The following is a 20,997-nucleotide window of genomic DNA, read 5'->3' as shown; positions in this document are numbered from 1 at the left end:
GCAGCCATGCAAACACTTTAGTTCTGCGAGACACTGACCTTTGATTTGGTAGGTACGAAATTTACAGAAAGGATAAATAAAAAGGAGATTAAAATATAGTGATATGAAGAAGGAAAGAAAAACAGAAGGAACAAAGCAGCAGACAGATAAACAGGGAACACGCAGGGATATTGACCTGCTCCATCAATATGACATTATGATTATTGCCGAGTAATAAAAGCCTCTTCAGGCTTTGGCCTTGTGTAGTAATAAATAATAGATATGCATTTGTCTGTGTGTGTGTACGTGTGCTTTTTTTGGAGGATAGGCATGTTGGAAAGGATACTAATGAGAGACTCCGGGTTGACCTCTTTGGTCCCACTATATAACTGAACAGCTTGATAGGATTTACAGCTGAAAGACAAGAATGAAAGCTCTCTGGATCAATGCTAATCAATAGCATGCTGTGGTGGCTGTGTAGGTCCTCTTCTTTGTGTTTTTAAAAAAATATCGCAGTCATTACAATCATTGCTCTGTGTGCCTCTTTGAGTCACATTCAGGCAATATGCTTTAAATACAGCCTATATCTGAGCGATTATTTGGCAATGGGGCCTTCAGAGACAGGTACAATTGGCTTTGATGGAGACAGTTTGGCAAAGTGGCTCTTGGTTGCTTTTTAATCATGGCTTTAACCAGCTTGTCTCTGCAGTAGTGTGTATGCGTTGCTACTTAAATAATTGCAGAGATTTGTTCCTGGCAGCAGAGAAGAAGCAACAATTACTGTGCAGAGATGATGGATCCATGCTTAATCACGGGAAACGTTAGATGTGTTGCACGGCTTCAGTTGTGCAGCTTTCTTCAGAAGTGAACACCTCATTAACAATAATAACATCAGGGGAGGCATGATTGTTGGAAACCACAATAGATGCATTAGGAAGTGGTTACTGTGAAACGTGCAGGTTTGTGAAGGCACAATTTGCTGTGGTAATGATTGACCAGTTTAATCTTTACATAAACTCAGTTTATAGTTAATTTACTGAGCAGTTTAGAAACACTATGGCATGAATAAAGACTGAAGGTATTTTTGGTTATGGCTTGTTGTGAGTCACAAAATGGAGTTCTTTACTGATGGTCAGATTTTTCTCATTCGAACATTCCCGCGTTTATTAACCTTGTCAAAATTACTTCCATATGACATTTTTTCGTGGAGGAAATTAATTTCACATTCAGGAAGCTTTTACATTCAAGAGGTCTTTAAGCCTTAGTTTTATTTTTTTTTTTAAGAACTACAACTACATACATTATCATTAATCATCATTAGTAGCAATGAATAAAAAAACCTTTTTAATTAGATGTAAGCAATTTGAGTCACTAATAAGCAACCTAGTGTTGTGTTTACAGACATCAGTTTTACAGTAAAATGTTCAAAAGTTTAGTAAAAGAAAACTAATTCTAAGTAACCTTCATGATTTAAACTGTTAGATTAACTAACTGGTACATATGCTCAGAATAAGGTGATGTTCCTATATTTCTTTTAAATAGTGGTTCCCAAAGATTTTCTTCTGGGCCGCCCGATGGATTACAATAAAATTCCACCAAAAAAGACAAAAAATATCAAATGATCACACACATCGTTCCACCACACAGAAACCTTTACACATATTTGTTTTCAAACTCCACTGAAGTTGATTTCACACTTCAGGTTGCAACAAAACACACTACAAACCAACTTTACAGTGAGACACCTTTGTGTAACTATTTTTTTTTTTTTCATTCATCCATGCTGCTTCCTGCTCCCCCACTGCAATTGCAGTGCGCTGCCCCTAGGGGGCACATCCCACATTTTGGGAACCACTGCTTTTATAAAATGCATATTTTTGAAAGAGAGTACAAGACTGATGGTTCGTGTTGTACAGCAAGTTTGCTGGACTTAGCAATTAAACTAGAAACTTATACAAGCGTAAAAATCTTGGCTCAGCCCAAATGATAAAACTACCAATGAATCAATAAAAGACAAATTATACGAAATAAAATTGGGAAAACTGATTTACTGGTTTTAACAAGATGCAGGTGACTCTCCTTGGCCATGTACACCAGCTTTCTGAAAACTAATTGTTTCCCTATATGTGCTCCGCAAGCCATACTAAGAAACTGTTCATTTTATTGACATGTTCACGATGATGTAGATGATTTCTCTATCTTTCAAACTTTATATGCAGTTTTAGCATAAATACTATTCATTAATTTTAAACAGCAGGGTTTTTAAAAAGCTATTTAGGCTTTTGAAAGTGGGGTGATGTGGAGATAACTTCAGCAGTGTTTTGTGATTTTGTGTCACAAATGATAAACCACTGTGTAAAAAATTTACATGACAGAACAGATATTAAAAGCAAAAAGTTAAACGACATGAATGAAAAGTGTATCTTGAAATACCTAGGATATCTAAAGTTTTTTGTTGTACAAATCAAACTTCACAAACAAGCTCAGACAAAGTCCTGAGTGTTGGACATGGACTGAGACAGCAATGCTCCTCTCTCGACCTCACATATTCAATCACTCAGTTGTTCCATCATTATTATCCAGTCATATCTCAAAGTTCATGTTTTGTTTCAACCTCGGTTTACCATACTTCTGGAAAATGTTATTCATATGTCAACAGAAGAGTACAGTGTTCATAAACAAGCACTCAAATGTCAAAAAATGTAGGTCACAATTAGTTATGCCTTGTAGTAAGAGGGCATGTGGTGGCTCACTTATAGAAAAATGCAGAGGAAAACCAGAGACACAAGATCAACCCAGATTATATCAGGGAAGAGTTTGACATAGCTGGATTTCTTCTCACTAACCATCTGTCAAACATTGTTTCATGTGACCTGTTGGACTGCCTGCTTCCAGCAAAGAGTCACACTATTTCCAAGCTGCTGAAGTTGTTTTATGCCACCATAAAAAGTCTTTTGGACAGATGTGACAATCGGGAGTAACGAAAAGAACAGGCAGCGAACAGGCTACAATTTATGTTTTAGATGCTTAGAAGATGTTGATCAAATTGGACGTCTTAGGAGTTTATAAAGACATTTAGTGCTGTCCATGCTAAAGATGTTAGAGAAAGTAGTTGGGGAACATTAATTCCCTTTGCTTTTAAAAAAAATTGAATGCTGATGATTACTGCTGAGCAAAGAGGAGAAAATTTAAGAACAGATTGAGGAATATTAAATGCACCCTATGCACCCTATGTAATAACTCATTATACATGAGTTATTTATTGTATCATAAATAATACAATAATACATTGTGTGAAATGCATTAAATGTGGTCAACTGCACATCATATACGTTCCAGAGCAGAGGTTTAGTAAGCAGCTGTCATTGCTGTCATAACAGTAAAACAAAAACCCCAAATTGCCAGGTACAGAAATTACATTTAATTCTACATCCTTCCTTTATAAAATGAATAATAATTATACTGACACATTAGTTGCGCAATTAAAAGAGAATCCACCATAAAAACGCTGAGAGAGCCAACAGGGCTTCACGCCAAAGGAAAATAAAGGAGACAGAGGAAGCGTTGGTCTGCACACATCAATTTATTTGCCATTTGAAGATGTTAATTACGGAGAAGTGGCGCAAGGCACTTTCATGGACAAATACTTACAGCCACAGTAGGACATGGTGTGGTGAGGTAATTAGATGGTTAAATAGCGGGTAGCTGTCTTTTGGGGAACATGGGTTCATTGTATTCTGCTGTTGCATGGAGAATTATAACTAATTTGTGACTGGTGCTGCAGTTCCTGGGAGGAAGACTGAAAGCAGATGAAAGAAATGATCAGTGGACACACATGACCTTTTTGTACACTGAAACATTCCTGCAGAATGTAGGAATGTAGGAAAGAGAATTGGTTCTCTGTCCATAGCTATTAAAGAAACCAAAGGTGAACCATAAATACTAACATGATTCCAGGAAGTTATTGTTTTAGACTGGAACCGGACCAATTAGCCACATTCCTGTTTGAAATCACATTTCCTTTTGACATTGTTTGCTTAGCCATTGGATAACGTTTTAATTATCTTATTGTTTAGATATTCTGATGTATCATGTAGATACTCAAATGTCAGAACTGAATCCAGTTGCGTATTATTCTTTTGAAAACTTCCCCGATCTGCTTTTTCATTCACTTCTTCTGACCTTGTTTCCTAAAAACATTTTACGTACAAAATAGAAAACATTACACTGTGGATTCCTTGATTGGAGTTTTGAATCCAATAATGAAGAAATATTTTTTTGAAAAATCCACTTCTATGTAGCCAAACATATGTTGTTTTGTTTTATTTTTTATTCTTGATGGAGTAAGTTAACAACCTATCTTTTCTAGGCAATATATGTTGTTTCTTTCCAATCAGTGGAAAATGTACTCTTTATTTGAAGTGCTGTGCCTAAGACTGACATAAAAACTGTCATGAACACGAAGGAGTCTTCATAAAACTGTTGTCATGGAGTGTCATTCGGTAAATAATGACCCTATTATTGAAAAGTTGCACTAAAAATTTGATTAAAAGTCCATTAAAAGTGTCAATTTTGCATTAAAGTGTCATTATATATGACACTTCATGACAACAGTCGTAAACTTTCATGAGGACTTCCTCATGTTCATGGCAGGCGTTAAGTCATGTTTATGACAGTATTATGTCAGTCATATGCACACCCCGTCAAATAAAGTGTTACCAAAAAATTTCCTACAGTTCTGAGGCTACTTAAGGCTATTTTACAACCAAAACTGAGAAAGCATGTAATTGCATCAAGCTGTGTACACATCATGTACACTTAAGTGATAATAAAAAACATTTCTCTGTTGCTGTATTAAACCAAAGACACATGCTCATTGTTTTTCAGTAGAAGTTTTCAGCAAACACATGGATCATTTGTTGATCATTAATAGAAACATTTAAAGCTAAAGTAAGTATTCTTAAGATCATATATGCTTATATATACAGAATGAGCTTCCTGTCCTTTGGTGCCTTTCTTGCAGCGTGGCAGTCATATTTTTCAGATAGCATTATAGAGAATTGCAGTGGATTGCTGTCACAAATCTTTAATTTAGCAAAGCATAGTTTTCAGTCAGAGCTGTTCAAACTCAGTTGCAACACAGACAGCTACAGAAGATCCCTTCCATCTCCTGGAAGAATTCAATAAAAACTTAGCGGGAGTTGAACCAAGTGAAATCAGGTCAAGTTTATTTGTTTAGCAAATTTCTGCAGTAGCTACTCCATTTGCACCCTATGTAATTAATAACATATTTTTCATTTCAGTAGAAATTCTCACTATGACCAAAGTACAAGTGAAAGCTCAGCTTAATGTTGTATTTGATTTGTCTCACAAATTAAACAGATATTTCATCCGGTTGGGGAGAAAAAGCTCCCTCCTGTTTTGATTTTCTGTTTTGTTGCAAACACAGATCCAAACTAGGTTAAGCAGAGATGCTTTGACGAATGTTTTACAGAAACACAAATAAAGATTTATTTGTAGTATCGTTTCAGTTTCAGGAGGAATAATATAAAGCAGAAAATATTATCTTCTATAAATCATAATCAGGTTATGGGCTTAAAAATATGAGATCAACTTTTGATCAAAGTGTTTTTTTATACCTTGAACTCACCGCCTGAGGCATTGTTAAATTGCTACATGGCAGAATAGCGATGGCGCAGGCAAGGTGCAGGACATATGCAGTCAGTCTTAAACAATGTCCTCATTTCATAAAATCCATTTTTTAAATGTGTTCATTTTGACATCAAACAGGTCAGTGAGGAGACGAGGCCAGCTGTGTATTTGGCTCAAATCACATCCACTATAACGGTTTTGATAACAACCTGATCTTTCTGGTGAAAATATTACAAGAAAGGAATACTGAGTAGTCTGAAACTGATGTTAAATATTCTAGAGTATTAAATATATAATAACACTTTTGTTCTGTTTCTATCTGTATGACACATTTATGGTTAACATCATCAGTTCACAGTGTGGATGAATGCAACTGATTCTCAGGAACTAGCTGGGCTTTAATGTGATATTCTGAGCGACAGCTTTTCTTTAAATATGCCTCCTAATCTCATCATGCAAAAATCTCCTTTATCCTCCTTCATGTGTTGATGTGTGTGTTTCAGGGCGTTCCCAAGCTCATGTGCTCCACGTTTGCTTATGCGTCAACATCTGGGCCATAAAAGTCAGGGGTTAATGAAGTCTAAGTAAGGATAACGCAGTGTTAATCATCCTGTATCATAAGACATTGAGTCATAATTATGGTGAAAAGCCAAATTTTCTTGAAATCAACTGGCATAGAGTCACAAATTCCTTAGCAACAGGAAACAGTGTTGCTCCCTCTGAGCCAACTGTGGATGAGCTGGCAGCAGGAGGAGATTACATGCATTAAGAGAAACAGAGGCTCAGTGTATTATGGTACATCTTAACAGATAAATACCAAAACTACTGATTACTTTTCACAATTTCACTATTTCTCTCAGAAACCTGCAGGCTGAAACTCAAGCTTCAAGTAGCAAAAACAATTCTCAAGGATTGGAAACTGTTGCTGTTTTAAAATTGATTGTGACAGAAACTATATGCGGTGCAAGAAGGATTTTCAAATCATGTTTTTTTTTTTTTGCAGAAAAAAATGAAAATTGTGAGAAAATGACCAATTAGGAATAATTTGTAGGTTTTAAGCACTGTGGGGAATATGGAGGAAACAACAAGGCCTCAAAAAATATTTGACTGAAGCTTTTTTAATGAAACAGCACTGAAAGCTCATCCACAGCTACCAGCTGTTCTTACTTTGTTTTCATACTAATTACAGGATAATAGCTGCACCTTATATAACAGTCATCAGGCTTTATCATTGCTATTTAATGCAGAGAGAAAATGCAGCATAAAAAAGACAAGGTGATTCTGCTCTCTATGGATTTATTGTCTTTTGTCTTTGTGTGGTATAGAACAAAAACAAGAGAAATGGGGCAACATTGTCCTGCACTGCAACAATTTATACTTAATTTGTTCCTATTTTTAGTCTAAACATTGAAAAATACCAAAGATAAAACCACCTTACAATATAGTTTTTAAAGAGCTCTTTGCTAAAAATGAGGCAAAACATAACCAATTTATGATGATGATGATGATGATGATGATGATGATGATGATGATGATGTATCTATTCCTGAGATTCTAAACTGTTTCTTGAAGTAACTACTTATAGTTGTTGTATCTGACATTCATTTGTTACAATTTATCTCCATTGTCATTTTTTTTCCATTGCACAATATTTTGTAATTTTTCAGGCACAAGTGCTGATAAAAGTAGTTTAAAACTACTGAACTGTATAGTGTTGTTCTTGTGCTTATGTTTCCCCTTGCAGAGTAGAAAGGTTGATTTGAACAAATGTAATTTATTATCTGAAATAGGTACCAAAACTGAAATAGTGGGAAACTATTAAAGCAGGGTAAGAAGATAGATTACCTGAAGTACAATGCAAAACAGACTTCATGAAATTAATTTTCATGACTTAAATCCCCAAGTCCAATGCAAAGCATTAGATGATGTTTTGCAAAAGATGTTGCCTCTGGACTCCAGTCAAATAATGAATCATGTCTCTCTGTCTGGCAATCTGAGAAATAAGTATGGGTTTGGTGGTTGAAAGGAGAACAGCACTTGCCTGAATGCATCATTTCAAGAGTAAAGTTGATGGTGTGTGGCTGTTTTTCAGCAGTCAAGCTCTGCCCATTAGTTCCAGTGAAAGGAACTCTCATTGCTCCAACATATCAGGACATTTTGGATAAATTATAGCTTCCTACCTTGTGGAAACAGTGTAGGCTTCAACACGACTGTACAACAATAAACAAAACAATAAACTGACTTGTTGTTCATATGCAAACTTCTGATTTTGACATTTCTCAATATGGAAATCTGTTGAACATCTGTTTCTTCTCAGTCATAAACCTCACAAAATCTCATTTAAAAAATCTGTATGCCTCAGCAATAAGCAAAAGTTGCCTTATGTTCATGATTTGTCTCCTGTCTTTCTCATATTGTCTAGTTGTCCAGCACATTAAGCGGCACAACATCGTTCTGAAGAGAGAACTGGGAGAAGGAGCTTTTGGAAAAGTTTTCCTGGCTGAGTGCTACAACCTTTCACCTGACCAGGAGAAGATACTCGTTGCTGTCAAGGTAATCATAAAATTACTTTCTTACATGCACTCTACAGTTCCACAGCATGCCTTTTAAGCAGAAACATGGGCAGGCATTTCTGCTTCTGTATTGTAATTTAGGAAATAGCACAGAAATGAACCTGTTCTGGGTTAAATCTTCATCTCCTTTATCAGTGTTTTTTATTCTGCGCTCTCATCTTCTTGACATATATAATCATCTGTCAGAAAGCAGATATTGCATCTCTGAATACTCATTGTGAGATTTTGTTTTTGTGACCATTCAAGGTATCCAGAAAAAGACTGGAGTGTCCTGATAAAAAAAAACTGATCAATGGAAAATAAAATTCAAGTGATGAGGTTTTTAAAATGAATTTAGTCTAAAAAGATTTTTTATTTCAATTTAAGGCCAATATTAAGAAGTGATATCTGATACTTGCAATATATTCAAAATATTGAGCAACTTACAGGAGATAATCTCATATTACTGAAAAAGATACGCATCCTTCCGAGATATAATCCTTCATATGGCACTGGTGCCGTTTTTAGAATCTATGTTCACCTCCATTTCCGCTGCTACCGTGACAAAGTCGACTCTATCAAGGGTTTCTCTGTAAGAGGCAAGGTGGGATTACAGCTAAAACCGCTGACTTCCAGGATGAAATTGAGTGGCATCCCAAGAAGCATCCTTCTGTAACATGTATCTGCCCATCAGCCTCCCCACCAAGGCAGCGCTTCCTCTTGTGCAGATCCGCAGTGAAACAGGATCTGAATGGTGAAGAATTTTGCATTAACAATACATGACCTGACACAGGACCATCCTTCCTCCCACTTCCCTTCTCCTCCCCCCAGCTTTCTCTCCTCTACACCTCCTGCTTGCACCTGCAGTGTTTTTTTCTCTCCCTCTTCTGACTCATCATCCTGGCTCAGATCCTCCTCACGAAAACCCACATATCTTTTCTTTTCTTGGACTTCCTGTTTTCTTCCAGCTTATAACTGAAACCACCTGCTGATGCTGCCTGCCAGCTTAACTTCAGCTTAGTCAGCTTGCTCTACCAAATTTTCACCAGAAAAATCTCTCGAGCCGGAGTTCCCACTGACAGCTTGGAAAAGCTACATTTATTTGTATGCATGGACGTTTATGTAAAGTTTAATAATCCTGAAGAAGAAAAAAAAATCATTTTTGAAATAAAATACATTATTCAGGCATTTTCTGGAGTGGAATTAAATAGTATTTCCTCATTTTTCACTTGACTAAAATTGCTAAACTCTCCTACATATCAAGTTAACATTATTGGAGCAACCTTTCTCTTCCTTTTGATGAAGGTCAGTCAGCTTTAAGCCACAAACATTTTGTTTGGGTTGTTTTCTGACAGTTTAAGTGAGAGTGAAAAACCACACCTTTCTGAGGCATTTGGAAAGAAAACTATGGCAGTGAATGGTTTACTAAAAAAATCAAAATAATTTAAAATCAGTCATTTCTCTTTACTAAAGAGGTGAAGAGCATTTTTGAAAACTGCCTTGCATGCCCAGGTGTGGTTGTCCAATTTCACCCTGTGAGCAGACCGAAAGAAGTTGAATGAAGTCTCCTTTAAATTAAACATAGTAGTCATAAGACCTACAGGGGATCTTGTTCCTGATAATGTGAAAGTAGTTGAGACTGCTCCTGTCAAAGGTATTTTCCATTGGGCATAGAGTAAACATTTGCTGTTTAAAAAACAAGACAAGAGAGCGTGTAGACCAAGATTTCTATTAAATTACATTGAGTTTGACAGTATAGATGAAGGACATTGGGCACATCTATAAAATAAAAATAAAGCAGAAGCAGAACTGGATCCTGCCACATGACAATGACCCAAAATATACTGTAGCATTAAATCCACCAAGAACTGGTTGAGCACTAAAAGTAAGGGGTCCTGTGGTGAGTCAAAGACCTCGTCTTGATGTTTGGATGAAATGGGGTGACTGGAAATTTTCTGCGCATAAAAGAACCTCCTCAAACGACTCACAGCTGAAGTGAGGAGTGAAGCGAACTTTCCTCAGGATCAGACCAGAAGGTGGTCACAAGAAAGGTACCAATAAAGTCCGTTTAGCCAAAAAGTTCAACAGTACCTGTTATTGTGTTGGATGTTGCTTCACTAGAAAAGTATTGTTGATAAATTGTATAAAATTTTTAAAATTAGGGTTGCTTTTTTTGGATGCAATGAAATTAAAAATCTAGGTGAGACATTGCTGCTAATATTTTTATGTGATTGTAAACATGACAGGTAAAAAGTTGAGTTACAATATTCTGTTTTACTTCTGGTTTTTGCTGGTGTAAAAGACTTGACTTGCTTCTTTTAGTTACATTTCCTGCTGCCTGCCTTTTAATGCATTCTGAGCAGAAAGGTCACGGCTTTTAGGGATTGGTGGGCATTAAGTGGGCTTCAGAGGAATGCACTTCTATGCCCATTCAACAATGTCCCCAAGGCCGCCGCCTATTGATGCGCTGCGTGAACTTAAATAGCACTCACAGACCACCAAACGGCAAAATTACAACTTCCTTTTGTTTTTGTTCCTCCACAGACTTAATTTAAAACAGTTTTAATCAGTTTTGGAACTCTGAGTCTGACTCACACTTTAAACAACTTTGTTTTGCATTAACTAGTAAAGTAAGAACAGATTTTTTTGAGCTAAGAATCATTTGATCACCAGTAAGGTATGGTAAAGCTGAAAATTGTCTGATTGTTCTGTATATAAAAAGGAGTGTCAATCAAAATGAGACTTTTTGAATAAAAACTAAAAAAAACTTTTACGCAGTTTTCCTAATTAAATTATAGAATTATTTTTTCTGGTAGTTGATGTGACTTTTGTTTAATCCTCACAAGTCCCAGAAACATGTTTTCACGGTGCTCAGTCTGCTTTTTTGTTCTGCGACAGCACCATTACAATCACTGTGTCAAAAAAAAAAAGATATTTTTTAAAGTTTAACATTATTGATTGAGTAACTGACACACACTTTACAACATTTCTTATGAAGTCCCTTATGATTTTATAGCAAACCTCCAAACATCACTTAAAGATTTGCAATTCAGGCTGTTGTCCGTTTCTTTCAGCAACTTGATGCAGCTTTTTGTTTGAGATTGCAATCTAACTCAGTCCACATCTACAAAATTAGAAAACATTTATGTAAGAGGCAAGCGAAAAGTGAAATAAGCAAGCAACACGACTCATCAGAGGAATAAGAAACTGCCAAAACTATGTTAAATTTTTTGTGAAATTAATCTGGTTTGTTTTACTGTAAACACAGCAACATTATTCATTCCACTTCTTTGATTGAATATTTGATAAATAATCTGGTTGACATATTTTAGCAAATAGATCAATAGCATATAATATTTTCAAGAAAAATCAATTTTTCAAATCCTGTGTCAAATGTTATGTTGTCATTTCTTAAATCCTCACCATGATCCAAAATTTTAAATGCAAAGAATCTGCCAAAGAAATAGCAGAAAAAGAAGCAAGATGTTGGAATGAAAATATTAAAACATTGAGAGAAAGCCCAGAGATCTGCTGAGGGAAAAGCAAAGTTTAAAGTAAGACGAGGTGGTTTACAACTTTGGTTTTATATTATGCTTGTCCTATAAATAATAAATGCTCTTCACTCATGCTGCCTCTATCTACAAATCACCTTTCACTCTTTTTATTTTTTTTATTCCGCCTTTCATAAATTCAAACACCATGGCAGACGAGCTGCCTGAGCACCGGTTTATAAGTTGACAATCTGGCACAGCCTCACCATTTAAATATATAATTACACATAATTATTTTGTCCGTACTTTGCACTCTGTCTGCGCTGCAGCACGAGAACATGTCCTTGATTGTTTATCATATTAAGACATGCACCCGCTAAGAAAGTTTAATGGTGTCAGTTTGGGAGTCAGCTATCAATCACCCAGTCAGCCATTACATGGAAGCTACTTTATTTTGCTCTTACTGTATATTAAACACAGAGGAGCCATCAGTCAAAATCACGCTGCAGCAAGTGCCAGTGCTCAGTAGAATATTCACATCCAATGCAGCACACTAACTTGACTGTATCAGAAACACCAAACTCGTCCAATAATGTTTCTTTCTCACATGTAAATGATCCACCGCCTTTCTGAGTTAGAGGTTGTTGATTGCTTTTTTATCAGTCCAAGAACCTGAATGTGCTCGGACTGGATGACTCACAGCGTAATATTGTGGCTTTTTGGCCTGGGAATTAAATCAACTTTGAGTTCAGTGAGAGACAGCATGATGGGTTGCTTGTAGACGTTTCTGCCTCACAGGGAAAACTCAGCGGCAGCAAGCAGCCCTGGATTCAGCATTATTATGACCAGCTCTGTGCAGTGATTTATGATTATTTTACAGAGGTTATTTTGTGCTCTTCAATGATTAAGCAGAGACAAGCAGTAAACAGGATCTTTGTTGAAACAAAATGTGTTTCTTAATTGATCATCTGTAAATCCATGCTTATAAGAAGCCTTCTGTGTAATCTGTGGAGAGAAATTGTCGGTTTCAGCATCCTGGAATTAAGCAGGAAGCCAAATCACACTTGACTTCCTATATCTAGTGCTTAGAAAAGATATTCATTCACCTTGAACTCTTGCACATTTTGCTGTGTCAGAATAACAAACGTAGATTTTATGTGGAGTTTATGTAATACACCATAGCACATGATTGTGAAACTTAACGAAAACCATTAATTGAATAATGAAACAAACAGACCACATGTGGGAAAGAGGCTTCGCTCAACAATTGAGATAAAACTTGCAAAATGCTGCGTCTGGTGAAGAGCTATACGTGTATATCACCCTGAACGCACCATCCCTACCATAAACCTGGTGTTGGCAGCTTCGTGTTGCGAGGCCAGGGAAGCTGGCCAGAGTTTTTAGGAAAGATGGATGGAGCGAAATGCAGATAATTTCTAGAGAAAACCTTCAACTCGAGCACACACTGAGGCCCGTGCTATACTTTACTTTGAACAGTGTAGCTGTAGAGAAACAATTGCTTCCTTTAGAAGTTGCACTATGTCGAGGTTTAGAATGTTATACAATCTCTAACATAAAATATTTTTCCCCCAAGCATTTCTGTTTGCACATTTAATTTAAGGTTTACTCATGTTTCTAACATTAGCATAAACAACTCTGGCAAAAGCATACAGACAACTGTAGTAAAATTAAGTTGCCGTTTTTCCGCGCAGAAGGGGAAGATTTGGCAAGGAGGAACCATTGTTTTTTGTTGTTTTTTCTAAGTTTCTTCTTCCTCATAGTTCTGTATTAAAGGCTCCAATGTGCCATAAATGTGCATACACTGTGAGCAGTCAGGTTGCATCCAAGAATCCAGTTGTTCGGTGTGAGAACATGATTTGTGAGCTGTGAATTATTTAACCCTGTGATGTGGTTTGTACAGTTTGAGCTGGAGCTGAATACGACTAAAATCATCATGCAGTGCATGCTGCAAAGGACTTGAGATGAGGTGGAGCTTCACCTTTCAGGCAGAAACATGCAGAGGTGCAATGAAATAGTTTAAATCAAAGCATATTCATGACCAAGTTAAAACCCAGAGCTGAATCAATTTTAAAATCTGAGGTTGAGGTGATTTTCACCAAATCTGAAAGAGAGTGAACAACTTTCAAAAATTCATTCAGATAACATGCAAATTTGGTAGAGACACTGTATGCTGCATCTAAAGTGCGGCTTCGAAGCAGCACAATACCTATTCATGACAAAAAAACAAGCATCTTTGTCCCTCCCACTTTAAAATTATACTTGACTTTATGATGTTTTTTTTTCACATAAAATGACAATGAAAAACCTGATGTTTGCTTGGCTATATGTTAGCAAAATACGAAAACACAAAAGGTTCAAGGGATGTATTGTCAGGTGTTGTAGGTTTGGTATTAGATTACAAACGTAGATTGAAGCACAGGCTTTCATTCCCTCTCTATCTTCTTATAGTCCTGCACGTAATCTTGATGCTGTATCATATTACAGACTGGCATGTACATGACCAGAAAAAACATTTCCTGATGCTTTTGCTTTAATGTTGACTGCAGTCAGGTTTCCTCCCATCTTTGCTTTCTGGGCCAAGGGTTACGGGTCATTGACTTCCTGACCTCTTGCTCTGTGTGTGTGATCTGAGTTTATTTCTGTGTTTTGGCACACAGAGAGACACGGACTCACGTATATACATGTCATATGATGTAGGAAGACGATCTATTATTCATGTAGGACAAGAGAATTTTCCATATCTTGTTTTTTTACAAGGGAAACTAATACATAGCCTGTATCACTTTCATTTCCTGCAATTCTTCATGCCCTATTCACACACTGATATTTCTCTCATTTCTTCTTTCTCCATCACAGATGCTTGTGTTACTCAACCTCCCTCAAAGATTTTCTGATTCACTGAAGAGATTGCGATTAGTTTAGAAAAAGGCTCTTTTACCTCCCTGCCTTGTCTTTGTCTATGTAATATTAATTTAACTCTTTGTATTCTGAGCTCAAATGCAGTTGTATAGGAAGAACACTCTGTTTGCTTCCACTGAGGAAAAAGGATCAACATAATATATCGAAAACCCAAGAATGAAAAATTGCCAATCACCAGTAGTGTAGAAAGAAAAAAGCGTAAAGTTTCTTTATTTGTTGCTCTGCTATAAATGCCATTTATGTGCATGTATGTGTTTGCAGACACTGAAAGAGGCCAGTGAAAATGCCAGGAAGGATTTCCACCGAGAGGCCGAGCTGCTGACCAACCTGCAGCATGAGCACATCGTCACGTTCTACGGCGTTTGTGTGGAGAGCGACCCTCTCATCATGGTGTTTGAGTACATGAAACACGGAGACCTGAACAAGTTCCTCAGGCACGTCTCTCTTCCTCATTGCATTGAGAGTTACCAGTGTGGCCACACATAATCAGACAATTGAAAACAATGTTCAGCAGCAGTTTGTCATTTAAAAAGTCTCCTCAAGAGAAGCTGAATATTGCTCTGCGTGTTTTGTTTGAGGCTTAACGTACAAAGCACATCTGAACATTTGTCACCTGTTCTCTCGAAGGGCTCACGGACCAGATGCAGTTCTGATGGCAGAAGGCCAGACCACCAGACCCGTGGAGCTGACCCAGTCTCAGATGCTCCATATTGCTCAACAGATAGCATCTGGCATGGTCTACCTGGCATCACAGCACTTTGTGCACCGCGACTTGGCCACCAGGTGCGTCTTTTACGACCTTATTATTTGCTGAAAGAACTTATTTTTAAAAAAATTTATCAACAGGCAATATTGAAAAAAAAATTGTGAAATTAAATGAAAACAGTCTTAAATGAATAACTTTTTTCAATTAAGTTTTGTTCTTTTCCTTAATTTAGTTGGAAAAGAAAAGAAAACATTCATAAGTGTCCAAAAAGATCTCATCTTTTCTCTCCAAAACTTAAACAATCATAATTGGCAATGAAAGCTTAAATATTTTAGAAAAGAGCAGCCACCAAAGAAATTACTGTACATAAGATGCAGTACATAAGATCTGTGTTATGTGGTTTCTGTCTTATAGATTCATTATCACAATAGAAAATAACTGAATGAATCCTTCAAATACTGAGACATGAAAAGTATTTATCTCTTTCGGATTTGTTCTATTTCTGCTTTTTTGAAGATCGTGTAATAAATTTCAATATCAGACAAAAACAACCTAAGTAATTACGGCAGCAAGAATTTGAAAATAAACTTACATAAATGTTATATCTCTGTGGATGAATTTTGACTCCCTCATCTTTGCAGGAGAATTGACTTTAGCTACACTGAACAGCCTGTTTGAAGCCTGTTCACAGTTTAACTGGTAAATTTCTTTCAGCAGGCTTACATGTTAACAGTTTACCACCTTTTAGGGAAATACCATGTAAAGTAGAAAAAAAATTATGAAAGATTATGATACAATGGTGATCAGTTCCATGCTGAGAAGCTGGAGTTTGTTTTGCATCTTTCCCTGCTTACAAACACTTGAAAACAAATTAATAAGTCATCAGCAGACTAAAGAGAGATAATTAAACTATTTCATTCAGGAAAACATCAAAACACATAAGACTTCAGCCTCTGAGGGCAGCCCACCTCTGTAACATATTAAAGTTTGTATTTATCTGATTATTCTTTTTGCAGGAACTGTCTGGTGGGTGAGAACCTGCTGGTTAAGATCGGAGACTTTGGCATGTCCAGGGATGTTTACAGCACAGACTACTACAGGGTAGGTGTATGTGTCGACATCTTTTCTGGCCCTTTTTTCAACCGACCCCTCCCCTGTTTACTGTTGCATGGGTCTCCATCTGCATCCCCCCCCTCCGCCTCTTCAGCCCCACCCCTAACCCGAGCATGGGCATGAACTAAAGAGTCAACTTTTGTTACTGTAAGCTTTTTGTCTGCCACTTTGCTCCAATATCGATATTTTTAAACAGATATGTTACTTTTCAACTACTTACTTATATTCTGATGCATAGCATCTTCACATCTTCAGTTGTGCGGCAGAAAATCTGTTGCTTGTCACCAAGTTTTCTAATATGTGTGAAGACATTCTAAAATAAAGGAAATAGAAATGTTGTCTTGCACACACAGTTGGACAAAGAACATTTTTATGCTACAGAGGAAGATCATTGGGATGTAACACCCACAAAGGGCATTCATTAGTTTTATTGTAATGAATGCATATCTAGAAACAGCAGAGGCAAAAATAAATGTGCCTGCACACAAGCAGAGCAGCGTTAGCGCACATTTATCTGTCAACATTGCCTTATTTGTGTCATTCCCTGCCTTTACTTGGAGTGTCAAGATAACCCAGGGGTACATGAGTGAGTCAGGAGTAAATCTGTGGAGGTTTTTTTCTCCTGCTGTACAGCTATCTGTCACTTTCCCAAAGGGCCAAGGACTAATAAACTGTATTGACTGATCGATAGTGGCTGTCCATTTTCCAACCCTCTTCCCCATTCGTTGTGACATACTGACATGACTGACAGTGACAGATAACTCAGAGGAGGCGGGAGAGGGAGGAGGGCTCATTTAGTGACAAGAAAAATCTCTGTTTGGAGTAAATAATGACATTAACAATGACACTTTGAAAGATAATAATCTATATGACATGCAATGAATGTATTGTTCTTCTTGTTCAACAGAGTCCAGAAAAGGAAATGCTCAGTGTACTTTGTGTTCCAAAGTAATAACTCTGGAATAGTATATTGTCTAGCTAATATACTGGGTGTTATATTAGCTAGATAAATTATGCTTTGTAATATGTCACTGATTCATGAACACAAAGTGCAGCTGCAGTGTCAAAATGGAAACAATAAGCATTGCGACCTAACATTTGGGCGTATTTATTATTATTATTATTATTATTATATTTAATTTCTGCATTTAGAAAATTAAATGCATCAGGAAAAAAAAAAAACTCTCTGAGTGGGCTTCTTCAGTACGGTCTCTGTGTGACAACACATAACAACCTCCTCCTCCCTCTTCCTTTCACCCCTTCCTCAATAACGCCAAGTGCTGAGGCTGTATCCATGGCAACGGGTAGCGGGCGAAGGTAGCGGCGGTGAGCTCTGGAGTTGAATTCATCGTTTCTCAGGAAGAAAAGTAATCAGAGAACTTCTGCTTAGTATGCCGAGGCAGTAGTAGAGAAAGAGAAGGAGAGGAGGGATAGAGACAGCAGTAAAAAGATGAAAGGAGGAACAAGATGGGACAAAAAAACAGCAGGAGGAAAAAAGGGAGGAAAAAGTGAGATGTCAGACAGGGGAGGAAATAGATTAACGAATACAAAAAAAGGAGAGAAAAGGCAGTAACAGAGCAATAAAGGGACATATTTGGAGGAGGAAGAGTGTAGAGGCTCGGCAACTGAGAAAAGGCATCATACAGGAGACAAAACAAAGCAGAAATTGCAACAGGGTCTCTGTCAGAAACAGAAAGAACGACTAAATAAATGCAGAGGAGAACAACAGCACAGCAGAGGGGCAGTTTTAGGATGGTGGCCACATCTCAGCACCTAGAAGAGACGGAGGTGTGTGTGTGTGTGTGTGTGCGTGTGTGTGTGTGTGTGTGTGTGTGTGTGTGTGTGTGTGTGTGTGTGTGTGTGTGTGTGTGTGTGTGTGGGAAGGTAATGTGTATGGACCCAGTCATGCTCTTGCGTCAGACGGGAGCAAAGCTGAGTCATAAAGGAATTGGAGCTCAGCCCCACCTCTCAGCACGTATGCATGTGTGTGGAAATAGAAGCAGAGGCGATAAAATGAAGGGGGTGCAGTGACGTCACCGAATCCCCTGTTACACAAGGAATCTGATGGGCACTGCCTCGTATCAAACCTTCAGCCACATTTCAGTCTAAGGGTATCTAAGTGTTTCAGTGTGGGACGATGTGCCATTGATGGTGGGTGTACTCTGTCTTACATTTTTAGTTTCCTTCAAAGAGAATTTTAAAACACATTTGTGGTTATTTTCCCTTTTACCTCAAACATTCATAAGGAGTCAGAGAATCTCTAAAGTGTCCACAATCAGCACCTTCAGTTCTGAAAATGCTGTAAATATCAAACATGACTTGAAAGAAATTTATCTTCCCAGTTCAAGGCCTTGAAATTGTTTGTCTCTTTAAGAAGCTCCTGCTCTTTCCAACACTTGACCTTCAGGATGTCATCGCAACGATGTTTGTTCATTATGTTATTCAAGGAGCATTGGCCTGAGACGTAATTTGTGTGATAGGCTCAGAAAACACACAGTTTCACCAGGTTTGCTGATTGTTGCTACTGCTAAGGAGCTCAGTGGGGCAGTTGTGGAGGGCCAGTGTTCTGTGGGACAGAATCTCAGCTGTAAACTTCAGCTTCAAGGAGGAGATTTGTGTAAATTGCCGCCTCCGTGTGGATCTAGTGTTTAGGCACCCCCAAATGGCTTCCATGGGGGCTTTTGACATTTCTAAAGTAAAGGAACAACCCAGAAATGAACTGTATCTATTTATGCATCCATTTCTTGGCCGGTGGCTACTGCTTTTCTATAAAATGTTAACAGTTATCCCACTTGAATAACTTCCGAATCTATTCCATATGACCACAAATGTCAAAATATGTAATAAAGTTTATGTATGAGAAACCAATACAATGGAGTGCAATTTGTGGAGTGGATGAGCAATGGTTTGAGGTTTCAAAATCTTTTCGTTGGTGTGAGTTTGTAGAGTATGCAAATCCAAGGCCCTGTTTTCATAACAATGATCCAACAAAAATTCAATTTTTGTTCTATTTCTGTCAAGACATTTACATGAAGACATTAACCGGCACACATCGAAGAGGTGCAATGCCCTCACCACGCCACTAGTTGGTGCTAGGTTCTTTAAAACTAAGTGTGCATGTATTTGAACCATTTTTTAAAGAATGTCGAGTCGCATTTCTGATACCGATGGGGGAAAACACGCGCTATGAGTGTCTGATTAGGGCGCAGTTGGAAAAAGTTAAACTTTTCTGAAACACGTTGTTTGAGCTTTCACAATTTCCATAGTTCTTTTGGTAACATAGCTGAACGAGCACGTGTGTGTTTTGCCACCTTGGCTATGCTGAGGGAAACGTATCTGATAGGGAAACACGAATTGCAGTAACACCAGCATTGTCAGTAGTTTCTTCTTCTGTTGTAGGAAGCAGCTATGTTTTGCACCAAACTATTTTTTGCATCATACTATGCGCGAGCTAGGGATTCCCTGACAAAAAAGATCCATTTATTCTGTTTACGAGACAACGGACACCGGTACGTTTCAGAACCATTGCACTCTGGAGGCCATTCTCAAACTGTGCCGGAGTCAGAGAAAACATTTGTTGGTTTCATGTAAGTGTGCAGCGCAAACACAACAAAACTCTTCCGTTTTCACCAGAAATTGTCGTGTATAGACGGCCTAAAACTGACAGGACATTGACACGTGAGAACTGGAACTGGACACCCATTATTTAAATAAATGTCTTAAAATGTATGGAAAATTAAAATGGAAAGAAAATGGTTACAATTGAAAACGACCCATTCCACCTGTGTATCAGACACTAATTATAGTTTATTAGTGGTATTTTTTTCATGGCAAAAAATAAGATGAAAAAGATTTCCTCTATAAGAGTGAGCAGGGTAGATTTCACAGGTCCCCATGACAACACATCCCATAATACTCCACCCTGTCACCATGGGTACTGTCACCATAGGGAAGTTGCGGTCCAGATCACGTGCTTGATCTGGGTTTTTTCCTACCTGTTTTGGGGTTTCCTGGAACTCTAGCCAGAGGTCCGGCTGAACTGCTGAATATTTATGAAACGGTGTGTTGGAGGGAAATGCAGGTGGGCTGAAGGAAGGTGAGAGCGAGGAAGGGAACCGAAAACAGAGGAGGGGAGGAGGCAGAGATCAACAACAAAGCAGCTCACATGCAGGGAGATGTCCTTGCAAACACTTGGTCTTAAGACTGCATCAGTGTAACAACAATTTACTCAGTATTTGCTGCCGTCGTCTCCCAGTGGACAAAAACTAATCTTCTTCTTCTTTTTGGTTTTACTGGCGGTTGGCAACAAACGGCTAGTAGCAGTGAGGAACAACCACATTCCTGTATTTTCCCTTTTGTGGCTCCTCAATGTTGTTTTCTTGTTTAATTGCACCATTTTGTAGCTTTTCACAGAAAAATTGTCCATCACTTGTCTTTTTGTTGTCTGTACAAGGAATATCCTGAGGAAACATTTGAGCCTTTGCTTCTTAAACGCAAAGCTTCTTGAATTCTGATCATTAGTTTGGCGTTTCAGGTTCATCTGGGCTACATATCTGAACCGCAT

At 37.7% G+C, this 20,997-nt stretch overlaps 1 protein-coding gene across 3 annotated transcripts in view; it reads left to right on the top strand.

Annotated features, from left to right (window-relative positions):
* ntrk2a (neurotrophic tyrosine kinase, receptor, type 2a) overlaps positions 1-20,997 on the top strand; it is a 92,372-nt gene that overhangs the window by 58,589 nt on the left and 12,786 nt on the right. For 2 of the 3 annotated variants that reach the window (XM_055039136.1, XM_055039134.1), the window contains 4 exons: positions 8,054-8,184; positions 14,876-15,048; positions 15,242-15,397; positions 16,337-16,427. In XM_055039136.1, the coding sequence (XP_054895111.1) occupies positions 8,054-8,184; positions 14,876-15,048; positions 15,242-15,397; positions 16,337-16,427 (551 nt within the window). The remainder of the gene's footprint in view (positions 1-8,053; positions 8,185-14,875; positions 15,049-15,241; positions 15,398-16,336; positions 16,428-20,997) is intronic. The other variant, XM_055039135.1, reaches the window with a different exon arrangement.

This window comes from Poeciliopsis prolifica, unplaced genomic scaffold (assembly GCF_027474105.1).
Source record: "Poeciliopsis prolifica strain line A6 unplaced genomic scaffold, Auburn_PproV2 SCAFFOLD014, whole genome shotgun sequence".
In the NCBI taxonomy this organism is placed as follows: Eukaryota; Metazoa; Chordata; class Actinopteri; order Cyprinodontiformes; family Poeciliidae; genus Poeciliopsis; species Poeciliopsis prolifica.
The sequence above is the reverse complement of the archived record's forward strand: the minus strand, read 5'-3'. Positions and strand labels throughout refer to the sequence as shown.